This window comes from Pleurodeles waltl, chromosome 12 (assembly GCF_031143425.1).
Source record: "Pleurodeles waltl isolate 20211129_DDA chromosome 12, aPleWal1.hap1.20221129, whole genome shotgun sequence".
NCBI lineage: Eukaryota > Metazoa > Chordata > Amphibia > Caudata > Salamandridae > Pleurodeles > Pleurodeles waltl.
Window position 1 is genome coordinate 44,616,003 of NC_090451.1, and position 13,120 is coordinate 44,629,122.

A 13,120-nucleotide genomic window follows, 5' to 3' on the forward strand; every position below is an offset into this window, starting at 1 on the left:
TACTATAGTAGGGCTTGAATACTTGCAATCTCAATCCCCACTACAGCAATTTCTTTATTTTGCCACCTTTCCACAGATCTACATCCTGGCACTGGAGGATGCAGTAAGCAATAGTTCCATGGCTGGAATACCATGGAGTCTGCAAACCTACTAACTTTCATGTTTTAAGGATTTTCACCAGCTCTTCTCAAATTTTTTCCCATAATGAGAAAGGTTGGAAATTTACTCCTGACAATGGCAGAAGTAGAAGTTCTTCCAGCGTTGGAAAAAAAGTGTTGAAGGGAAAGTGAACTAGTAAACGCTCAATAGATTGTCACATGAGCAAATCTACACATGCATATTTGCTCGTGCTAAAATACAGTTCACAAATATTTTGTAGGAGAACAATTTCCTGATCCACTTTTGTAAGTTCTTGAGAATTCATCAAAGGCACTAATTCAAAGACATGTACCGTGGGTGCACTTTTGTGACTTTAAGAATTTAGTCCTAATTAGGTCTGGCGTTAACAAAGACATTTTGTTTTTATTAAACTTCTGTTTCTCTCTCTATCTATCGGCTGGCTTTAATGTGATTGATCACATCCTGCTCTGCCACAAGGAGCATATTGGCACACAAAGTTTTGTTCAGTGCCAGGAACTACTGTGGCAATTGGTGGCGTAGCGAAACTGGAGGAGGTCCCCCTGCAAAGAACATGGAGGGGGACCCCCTCAACCCACCTGTAGGGAAATGCCTTCCTTGGCATGGTTACCCCCTAACTTTTTGCCTTTTGTTGATGCTACATTCTAGAAAGTGTGCTGGGATCCTGCTAACCGGGCCCCAGCACCAGTGTTCTTTCCCTAAACTGTACCCTTGTTCCCACAATCGGCACAGCCCTGGCACACAGATAAGTCCCTTGTAACTGGTACCCCTGGTACCAAGGGCTCTGTGGCCACAGAAGGTCTCTAAGGGCTGCAGCATGTATTATGCCACCCTGGGGACCCCTCACTCAGCACATGCACACTGCCTCACAGCTTGTGTGTGCTCGTGGGGAGAAAATGACTAAGTCGACATGGCACTCCCCTCAGAGCGCCATGCCCTCAACCCACTGCCTGTGGCATAGGTAAGTCACCCCTCTAGTAGGTCTTACAGCCCTAAGGCAGAGTGCACTATACCACAGGTGAGGGAATAGTTGCATGAGCACTATGCCCCTACAGTGTCTAAGCCAAACCTTTAGACATTGTAAGTGCAGGGTAGCCATAAACAGTATATGGTCTGGGAGTTTGTCAAACACGAACTCCACAGTTCCATAATGGCTACACTGAAATTTGGGATGTTTGGTATCAAACTTCTCAGCACAATAAATCCACACTGATGCCAGTGTGGGATTTATTGAAAAATGCACACAGAGGGCATCTTAGAGATGCCCCCTGTATACTAGTCCAAACACCAGTGTTAGGCTGACCAGTTCCTGCCAGCCTGCCACAACCAAATGGGTTTCTGGCCACATGGGGTGAGTGCCTTTGTCACTCTGGCCAGGAACAAAGCCTGCACTGGGTGGAGTTGATTCTCACCTCCCCCTGCAGGAACTGTAACACCTGCCGGTGAGCCTCAAAGGCTCATGCCTGTTGTTACAGCGCCCCAGGGCATCCCAGCTAGTGGAGATGCCTGCCCCTCCGGACACAGCCCCCACTTTTGGCGGCAAGTCCAGAGGAGATAATGATAAAAACAAGGAGTCACCCACCAGTCAGGACAGCCCCTAAGGTGTCCTGAGCTGATGTGGCCCCTGCCTTAAGAAATCCTCCATCTTCGTTTTGGAGGATTTCCCCCATAGGAATAGGGATGTTTCCCCCTCCCCTTCAGGGAGGAGGCACAAAGAGGGTGTAGCCACCCTCCAGGACAATAGCCATTGGCTACTGCCCCCCAGACCTAAACACACCCCTAAATTTATTATTTAGGGGTGATCCTGAACCCAGGAAATCAGATTCCTGCAACCTGAAGAAAGAAGAAGGACTGCTGACCTGAAAGACCCGCAGAGAAGACGGACACAACAACTGACTTGGCCCTAGCCCTACCGGCCTGTCTCCAGACTCAAAGAACCTGCACAGCGACACATCCAGCGGGACCAGCGACCTCTGAGAACTCAGAGGACTGCCCTGCACCTAAAGGACCAAGAACCTCCTGAGGACAATGTATCTGTCCAGAAACAACAACAAGCAACTTTAAAGAGATTCTAACTTCCCGCCAGAAGCGTGAGTCTTCCCACTCTGCACCCGACGCCCCCGGCTTGAGTTCAGGACAACCAACACTGCAGAGAGGACTCCCAGGTGACTCCAACGACGTGGACACCCTGAGTCGACCGCCCTGCACCCCTACAGCGACAACCCGACGCCTGGACCAAGCACTGCGCCCGCAGCCCCCAGGACCGAGAGGAACTACCTACCAGTGCAGGAGTGACCAGCAGGCGGCCCTCATCCTAGCCCAGTCAGTGGCTGGCCCAAGAAGCCCCCCTGTGCCCTGCCTGCATCGCCAGAGGGACCTCCATTGTTTTTTACGGCAAACCTGACATCTACTTTGCGCACTGCACCCAGCTGCCCCTGTGTCACTGAGGGTATGTTTTGTGTGCTTGTGTGTGTTCCCCCCCAGTGCTCTACAAAGTGACCCTGGTCTGCTCCCCGAGGATGCAGGTACTTACCTGCTAGCAGACTGGAACCGGAGCACCCCTGTTCTCCATAGGCACCTATGTTGTTTGGGCCCTCCTTTGACCTCTACACCTGACCGGCCCTGTGTTGCTGGTGCTGTGGTTTTGGGGTTGTCTTGAACCCCCAACGGTGGGCTGGCAATGCCCAGGAAACTGAACTTGTAAGTGCTTTACTTACCTGAGAAACTAACGATTACTTACCTCCCCCAGGAACTGTTGATTTTTGCACTGTGTCCACTTTTAAAATAGCTTATTGCCATTTTAACCAAAACTGTGTGTACTGCTGTTTTAAATCAAAATTCTATACTTACCTGTGTGAAGTATCTCACAATTTATGTGCTAAACTAAAATTTTAATCTTGTGGTTCTAAAAATAAATTAAGAAAATATATTTTTCTATATAAAAACCTATTGGCCTGGAGTTAAGACTTTTGAGTGTTTGTTCTCATTTATTGCCTATGTGTGTACAAAAAATGCTTAACACTACCCTCTGATAAGTCTATTGCACAACCACGAAATAGAGCATTACTACAGGGAGTGCAGAATTATTAGGCAAATGAGTATTTTGACCACATCATCCTCTTTATGCATGTTGTCTTACTCCAAGCTGTATAGGCTCGAAAGCCTACTACCAATTAAGCATATTAGGTGATGTGCATCTCTGTAATGAGAAGGGGTGTGGTCTAATGACATCAACACCCTATATCAGGTGTGCATAATTATTAGGCAACTTCCTTTCCTTTGGCAAAATGGGTCAAAAGAAGGACTTGACAGGCTCAGAAAAGTCAAAAATAGTGAGATATCTTGCAGAGGGATGCAGCACTCTTAAAATTGCAAAGCTTCTGAAGCGTGATCATCGAACAATCAAGCGTTTCATTCAAAATAGTCAACAGGGTCGCAAGAAGCGTGTGGAAAAACCAAGGCGCAAAATAACTGCCCATGAACTGAGAAAAGTCAAGCGTGCAGCTGCCACGATGCCACTTGCCACCAGTTTGGCCATATTTCAGAGCTGCAACATCACTGGAGTGCCCAAAAGCACAAGGTGTGCAATACTCAGAGACATGGCCAAGGTAAGAAAGGCTGAAAGACGACCACCACTGAACAAGACACACAAGCTGAAACGTCAAGACTGGGCCAAGAAATATCTCAAGACTGATTTTTCTAAGGTTTTATGGACTGATGAAATGAGAGTGAGTCTTGATGGGCCAGATGGATGGGCCCGTGGCTGGATTGGTAAAGGGCAGAGAGCTCCAGTCTGACTCAGACGCCAGCAAGGTGGAGGTGGAGTACTGGTTTGGGCTGGTATCATCAAAGATGAGCTTGTGGGGCCTTTTCGGGTTGAGGATGGAGTCAAGCTCAACTCCCAGTCCTACTGCCAGTTCCTGGAAGACACCTTCTTCAAGCAGTGGTACAGGAAGAAGTCTGCATCCTTCAAGAAAAACATGATTTTCATGCAGGACAATGCTCCATCACACGCGTCCAAGTACTCCACAGCGTGGCTGGCAAGAAAGGGTATAAAAGAAGGAAATCTAATGACATGGCCTCCTTGTTCACCTGATCTGAACCCCATTGAGAACCTGTGGTCCATCATCAAATGTGAGATTTACAAGGAGGGAAAACAGTACACCTCTCTGAACAGTGTCTGGGAGGCTGTGGTTGCTGCTGCACGCAATGTTGATGGTGAACAGATCAAAACACTGACAGAATCCATGGATGGCAGGCTTTTGAGTGTCCTTGCAAAGAAAGGTGGCTATATTGGTCACTGATTTGTTTTTGTTTTGTTTTTGAATGTCAGAAATGTATATTTGTGAATGTTGAGATGTTATATTGGTTTCACTGGTAATAATAAATAATTGAAATGGGTATATATTTTTTTTTGTTAAGTTGCCTAATAATTATGCACAGTGATAGTCACCTGCACACACAGATATCCCCCTAACATAGCTAAAACTAAAAACAAACTAAAAACTACTTCCAAAAATATTCAGCTTTGATATTAATGAGTTTTTTGGGTTCATTGAGAATATGGTTGTTGTTCAATAATAAAATTAATCCTCAAAAATACAACTTGCCTAATAATTCTGCACTCCCTGTATTATCTAATTTTGCCACTATCAACCTCTAAGGGGAACCCTCGGACTCTGTGCACACTATCTCTCACTTTGAGATAGTATATACAGAGCCAACTTCCCACATCTCCCCCCCAGACTCCCTCAGCGCAGGTGCCGTGCTGAGTGGGCCCCCTTGAAGGCGGCTGTGGGGCCTTTGTTAGGCCACTGGTGGCAATGTGTGCTTTTTTAGACCAAAAAACGTTTTTTGCTTTTTGCCGACGTTTGTTATAATGGTGAGGGCCTGGCAGCTCCCACAACAATAAAGGGTTACAAAAGCCATTTCAAAAGAAGACACGCATTGACGAAACCAAAAGACTCACAAAAATGTTGGATCTGTATGCTTTGCCAGTGGTTGTTTATTTTCATGCTTTCCATAATCTCATTGAAAATGGTTACACTGATTTTCCATTAGGAATATTTTTTAGAAATGCTAGTATGCATCAACACATTTTACTAAATAAGGCTTCAAAGAAATAGCACCTAAAATTTCATAGTAGCAAAACTTTTTTTTTCCTACTTGCATTTCTTTCTGAACTCTTGCTTACAAGTTTCTGCAAACATTTGCGTCTAATCAGAGAGCATTCTGGGACCATTATATTTAGCCTCATATTGTTAAACTTTTCAAACATATGTACACTTTTTTTTTTTTTTTAACTAGAACCACTGTCAGTAGTGCAGTGTGGTCGTAAAATGTTTATTTACAGCACACACCCTAATAATGAAAGCTTTTCATTAATGAACCATAAATACAAGTTCATGGGCACATATTACTTCAACTGTAGACAGTTAACTTTCTGTAAATTTGCAGCCAAAGGGTTTGTGCTGCAGGGGGCTTGGCCTACTTGTCCTGAGGACAAAATAAACATGAAAACTTGTTGCCCTTGACCTCAAACAATACACATTCAGCAATAGGAATTCCACATCCCTGAAAAGATATGTATTATAAAGTCCAATACAAGGTACTTATCTTTAAGTTCCAGACTTTATTTCCATCTCCACTGCTTCGCCCTTCACACAGCTTTTCTTTGTTCACCTCCACCTCAACACCCTTCCAGTCATCTCTCCAACATTCTATTCCACCCTCCAGTCTCCAACTGTCTGAATGTTCCATCTCCCACACAGGGGAACAGAGCATACCAACTCTAATAACCTAAATTTCCTAACTACTACTACATTTCTGTTACTATTTTAATTACCTATTACTCTATAATATAACTTCCTAATTTACATTGTCAGAAACTATATTACAACACATCTTCCCCTTACAATGATGTTGAGACACGCTATCTTATGTATAATGGCTGACATTATATTCAAGGTTGTTACAATTACTACACTACAGAGCTTCTGAACAAAGAGACTATGCGTCATAGTTATCATTTAGTAATCTTATAATCCTTGTGCCAAATTGGAGGTCAAGTAAGACGGTTACTTGATGTCCTATGCAGATCATTCCGAGTCATGTTTTGTGATGTTGCTCTCCATCTGGAATTCCCATTTAGGATCACACCGGTGTTCGGTGTTAGTTGCTTCACAATTCTATCCATGCTCCAACATTGGCCATTTTCTAACACCACAACATTGTTTTTCACTTTAGTAATGCAGAAGGGACCCATGAATTTGGTTTCTTTCATGCCTGACCTTGAACATCCCATAGGTTTCTTTATATACACTTGATCCCCCACTTTCCAGTGTTGTTTTTAACCCTGTGTTTAACATCATATCTTTTCTTATACTTTTCTTGGTGTACAGATACTCTTAGATTGGTGTGTGGAATCGCATGTTCACTTTTTTCTGCTCCCCCCAGCCATGATGGAAAGAACTTAGTGCATGGTTTTCTACCTCTTAAGGCTGAAAAAGGAGATATTTTTGTGGCCGAATTTGGAGTGGTGTGATAGGCCCATAGCATATCCCTGATTGCATTTTCAATATTCAGATGGTTGATACTGGCTAATTGAATACAATCCTTGAGCATGCAGTTGGCCCTTTCTGCCAACCCATTAGCTCTCGGGCAATAAAGTGCAGTGGTAAGATGTTTTACGCCAACTGAGTCTAGGAATTGTTTCATCATCATTGAAGTTAAACCCCATTGTCAGTGATGAGAATTTCCGGGATACCCTCCACAGCAAAGATGTTTTTGAGGACGTTAATAACAGAATCAGTAGTAATTTGATTAACAAATTTAGTGGTGATCCAATGTGATTGATAATCAATCAGTACTATTGCAATTTTTTTGGAAAGCCCAGTGTAATTGAGAGGACCGATGATGTCTAAAGCTAACTTCACCCAAGGCTTATCAGGAATCTGTACTTGGGAGATAGGGGTTTTTCGAATTACTTTTGTTTTGTCGCTTAGCGCACAGATGGAGCATCCTTTGACTTCATTTTCAATCATGGAGTCCATGTTAGGGAACCAAAATCTTTCTCTGACTCTGGCTTTGGTGAGACTTCTCCCCCAAGTGGCCTTCATGAGTAAGTGTAATGCTTTTATGTCTAAGACTCTGAGGAGGTATAATCTTATCATTTCTGAGCACAAGATTATCCTTCTCATTAATTTCTAATCTCACTTCCCAAAAGTCGTTGATGATATCCTCCAGATCTCTTTTTGCTAATGGTCACCCCTCTTTGGCTTTTACTTTCAAGAGAGATAAGGTTTCATCCTGTTGATATGCTGTTCTCCATTCATCATTACTAATCGAAGGGATGTAAATTAATAATATGGGAAGTTCAGTAAATTTCTAAATCTTCTTTGGTGTCTAACGGGTCCCTAGAAAGAAAGTCTGCTGCAGAATTTCTATTGCCCGGTAGGTAATCAACTTTAAAACAAAAGCTTTCTAGGCCTAAGTTCCACCTAGCAATTCTTGGTGTGCTATTGTTGAATCCTTTAGTGGAGAACACATACACCAGAGGTTTATGATCGGTACGCAAATTGAACTGAGTGCCCCACAAGAAAAATTTGAAGTGTTTAATGGCCGAGTAACACGCCAAAGCCTCTCTTTCAATAACTGAATAATTAGCTTCTGCTTGGCTTAAGGCTCTGGATGCAAAAGCTACTATTCTTTCTATGCCATCTATGATAAGGTCGCACCTAAACCTAATTTACTGGCGTCGGTTGTAAGAATAGTTTTTCTATTATGGTCGAAATTACAGAGAGAGGGAGCTTTTATTATGGCTAGTTTAATTTCCTTAAATGCACGATCATGGCAATCTGTCCATATATAGGGTATGTGATTTTTTAGTAATTCTATAAGATCAAACGAAATGGAAGCAATTTTTTTTAACATACTTTGCCATAAACTCAGCAAGGCCAAAGAATGACCTCAGTTCGTCTTTGTTCTTTGGGGCTTCAGCTTTCTTCACTGCATCCACTAGAGGTTTTGGGTTTGAAACCATCTTTAGATATGACGTGCCCTAAATATTCTACTGAATTAACTCCCAATCGGCATTTTTCTTTCTTTAAAGTGAGCCTTCCTGATTTCAATTTGTCAAGGAAAACTCTTAGATTTTTGTTGTGTTCCTCTTCTGTGGCTCCATAAATAAGGATGTCATCCTGAAAACAGAGTGTTTTAGGGACATCTCCTAAGGTGCTTTGCATAATTTTTTGAAACACAGCAGCTGCTGATGCGAGCCCAAAAGGCATCCTATTAAACATAAAGGAGCCAAAAGGGGTGGTGAATGCCGTAAGCCACTTGGATTCAGGATGCAACTCTACCTGGTGATAGGCACTTGAAAGATCTTGCACCGAAAAGTATGCTGCTTCCCCCATAGTGCTTAATATTTTGTGGATCCTAGGGAGAGGATGTCTTTCAACCCAAATTTTCTTATTCAAGTCCCTCAAATCCACACAGATCCTAATGTCGTTGCAATTACTTTTTTTTGCAATAACAATGGGGGCCAACCACTCCGAGCATTCAATAGACTGTATTATCCCTAGGGTTTCTAATCTCTCTAATTCTTTCTTAACAGCATTTTTAAGTAAATGCGGTATGGGTCTGGTTTTGTGTATTATAGGTTTGGATTTGGGTTTAAGTTTGATTTTATGTTGACATTTTTTTTAGTAGGCCTAGTCTTTCACAAAACATTTCTGGAAACTCTTGGACAAAAGGTTCACTTGAGTTAGAAGTATCAATGCTTAATACTTGCTCTGGATTGTTTGGATCTAGTTTTATTCCTAGCTCCTTTTGGTGCTGCCATCCCAGCAAACTGGAACCTTCTTCCACTACGTAGAGTTTTCCTACCGTGGAACGACCTTTAAAAGTTATGATACCTCTAAACATACCTTTTAAATTAATGGGATCCATATTGTATCCTTTAGGATTAATATCAGGGTTTAATAATTCAATATTATTACCATTCTCTATCCTACTAAAATCAGAGGCATTGATAATTGTAAACGATGAGCACGAATCAGCATACACTCTTGTCATTTTATCATTAATTGATATTACACACTCAGGATATTGAGCTAGGTTACCACCATCCGTATTAACCTGCAGCACAATTTTTTTAACCATCTGGGATATGTCTTCTGAATTCTTACTATCAAAAGATTTGGTTGTGTCTCTGCACACCCTAGCAAAATGTCCTCTTTTATTGCACTTTCTGCAGATTGCTGATTTGGGTTGGCAAGAAGAGGAAATGGCCAGATGATTGCTACTCCCACAGCGGAAGCACATTAAGCTAGCTTTTGTATTTCCATACATTTGAACCTGCTTTTCACCACTTTTAATCTTGAGAATTTATTCCTCCTTTGCATCTTCTATAATTTCACTTACACGGTCATCAGAAGGTGGAGATCTGATCTCTTGTAGGCATATTGCAGTGTGCTCTATGGATTTTGCTATCTCTATAGCTTCCGGTAAATCAGGTTGCCTTTGTAATAGTTTCTCTTCTATCTTGATATTGTTTGTGCATCGAACTAATTGATCCCGAATGAGGGAATCATTCAGGTCCCCAAAATCACATAAAGTACATAACCCTCTTAGAGCAGCTATATAATTAGTTACACTTTCCTGTCTTCCCTGACAGCGAGAAAATAATTTATGTTGTTCAAGTACGACATTAATTCTGTCTTCAAATTGTTTTTCCAGTTTAGAATACGTAGTAATATATTCATCCTGAGCCTGACCCTCAGGAATGTGTGGTTCTGGAAGAGATTCATATATTTTCCTGCCATGTTTCCCCAAGTTGTGTAGTAAGATATGTTGCTTCCTGATAGGATTGAATTTATCCCCTCCAGTAGCAATTAGGTATGACTAAAAAATGTTAAACCAATCCTTCCACAGAACATTTGGTTCTCCCATTTCATTCAAGAAAGGGATAGGTTGGGACATCCCTGCAGCTGCCATTGTACCAATTAAATTCTTTAAATAAATTACTTTCTCTGAAAAAGCTTCAATTACAAATTACACTCATATACAATGTAAATTCACAATAAGAAAAATATACATTACCAAACTTCACCTTTGCATTTATCTCTGGGTGCTTCAGGAAGTAATATAATGAATTAGAGGAAAGTTACTAGTACCAGTGCAATCCCACCATGCATTGCCCTGAATTAGAGAAAAGACCATAGCAAAGAAAACATTGTACTACCCAGCGTCATACCAGAGTTATGCTTAGACAGGTAAGAGTTTCTTACTAATACAAAATGAATTATATTGTTAAGTTCAGACTATGCCTGCTCGTTATGCTCTAAAATTGAAAAGGAATCTTCAAATTCAGGAACCGAGTTGTGCTTTTGACCGCTGAAGCTCTCTTCGTCGAGAGACAATTCGATTTAATGTTCTAAGCTGTGCCTGTCAGCGTGACTCTTGACAGGCGAACAAATTGCCAAAATCAGACTGGATTGTATCTGCTATTTAAGATGCCCGTCAGCGCAGGTGAGGAGGGTGCGGAGAGTCGATGGCTGAGTAGCGCGTTAGACACAAGCTGTGCCTGTCAGCGTGGTCCCTGACAGGCGAGCAGAGCGCTGAACTCCGATCGGCGAGTAGCGCGTCGGAAGAAAGCTGTGCCTGTCAGCGCGATCCCTGACGGGCGAGCAGAGCACCGAGATCCGATCGGCGGCAGGACGTCATAAGTACGCTGTTCCTGAAGACAGCTGTGCCTGTCAGCGCGATCCCTGACAGGCGATCCAAGCACCGAGATCCGATCGGCGGCAGAGTGTCAGAAGTAAGCTATGCCTGTCAGCGTAATCCCTGACAGGCGAGTAGAGCGCTTCTGACACGAAGTAGTCACTGTAATTCTGTGCTGGCAGAGAGCGCTGAAGAGCTGCTCTGTTATAAAATCAACCACCTCTGTTGCACATGTGAGGAACTTGGTCAAATTTAATCCATATTCACTCGCGTTAAAAGTCATCGAACGCGATCAGAGTTATATTCACTGTTTCTGGAAGTAGCGTGAAGGGCAGCTTCTAAAATGGTACTACAGATTACCAACCTGAAGTAAATCGTTTTTATAGTAATATTATACAGGCATTCAATCGTATTTTGTCGTTGACAGTCTTCTTTGGTCCGTTAGAGAATAGGCCTTAACTACATAAATGCTGTATTCTGTGATAGAGCGAAGTTTCCAATAAATGCCTACTGGTCAATTGCAGTGTTAAGGTTGGTATCAATTGAAATAGTACCTCAGAAGGGGTAGAGATGAGAGTGCCCCCTTACGCACTAACTCCTCGCCAGTATTATAAAGTCCAATACAAGGTACTTATCTTTAAATTCCAGACTTTATTTGCATCTCCACTGCTTCGCCCTTCACACAGCTTTTCTTTGTTCACCTCCACCTCGACGCCCTTCCAGTCATCTCTCCAACATTCTGTTCCCCCTCCAGTCTCCAACTGTCTGAATGTTCCATCTCCCACTCAGGGGAACAGAGCATACCAACTCTAATAACCTAAATTTCCTAACTACTACTACATTTCCGCTACTATTTTAATTACCTATTACCCTACAATATAACTTCCTAATTTACATTGTCAGAAACTATATTACAACAATATGCTGTGCTTATATCATTCCAGGAAATGCAAGGTGAGCTTTCAAGGCCTGCCTGCTTTGCTTGTTAATGTTTAAAGACATAACAAAACATCCATTAAGCAGCCTGCCACGGCTCCCCGTGATTATTGTCTCTTTTACCAAACACTGTGACCACAAGATGTTTAGTCAGTCACTTACTGAGGAAACCATCTATTAATATGTTTGATGCATACTGTTAGGTGTCCTGTTCAAATCTATCTTTTAGGCACAATTACTGGAAAAAAACAGTCGGTTTTAAATCAACCATAATCCTTTGGTAACATATATAATCTATTAAATCAACTTCAAGCTAGTTTGGACCTGGCTGTGGGGAAGTGAGTATCACCTGTGCTGGATCTGGCTGAGGTAGTGAATCACTTGTGGTTGTCACTATTGATAACTTAGTACCAGAAGCTGACCAGGGTAAAGGTGTGACCTCAGCCCTTTTTGACAAGACTGTCGCAGGTCAATCTGGAGTTTCACAGGTATTCACACGCTACAGAAATAATCCCCACCATAGACAGAACTTAAGTTAGGGAGGCGATACGCATTTGAAAAAAAAACAACAAAGAGCTTTTGCAGGTACAAGGATTTTCTTTGTTTCTATCTTTGGCTGGATGTGTGAGGGATATTTTAGGGTGAACCAAGAAAACTAAAGCTAATCAATGTTTAATTTTGTTGGCTACTCAAATGAACTATTTTTCTTCAATGGAAAAAGGTGACAAGCATCTATAAATCCTCGCTGCTAGTGGAGAGTATTTTCAGGAGCAAGAAATGTAAAATTGTGTGCGCCTTTTAAATAATCTATACAGAAAATAGAAAAATTGCACCATAAATATGGATATTAGCAAGACTAGATAAAGGACCCTTGACTTGGCCATTTAATTTCATCGACCAATTTCTGGATTTGAGTTATAAAGGGAAAAGGGGTACAATGTACATAAATAAAACAGAGGATACTCTTTTAAAAAATGATAAAACCCTCTACCTCCGTCTGAAAATTGCTCTTTGAAATAAACAGTGGGCATCGCTGTGTGAAGAAGTGAAAGCAGCAGGAGCGCTAAGAAACGCATGGCGGAGTCTAGGCGCTGTGGGTCAGGTCCGGCTCAGTCCATATCTACCTCAGGGTGCGAGCGTGGCTTTTCCCGCCAAAAACAGAACGCGAGGCAACCAATGGCGTGGCCAATCAGAGCTCGAAGCGACAGTCGGTGGTCACGTGATTAACACGGACGCGCTCTCATTCGTCTAACGAGGAGTACACACAGTTGCAGCCATGTTGGGTGTGGCAAAGCCTTACGGCCAGGTTGAGCATTCCCTGGTC

The 13,120-nt window shown here is 42.4% G+C and overlaps 1 protein-coding gene across 1 annotated transcript in view; it reads right to left on the reverse strand.

The window, feature by feature from the left end:
* Positions 1-12,940, reverse strand: part of CALR3 (calreticulin 3) — a 79,991-nt gene extending 67,051 nt beyond the window's left edge. The window contains exon 1 of the mRNA XM_069215887.1: positions 12,788-12,940. Coding sequence (XP_069071988.1) covers positions 12,788-12,872 — 85 coding nt within the window. The 5' untranslated portion in view covers positions 12,873-12,940. The remainder of the gene's footprint in view (positions 1-12,787) is intronic.
* Between the last annotated feature and the right edge of the window lie 180 nt (positions 12,941-13,120).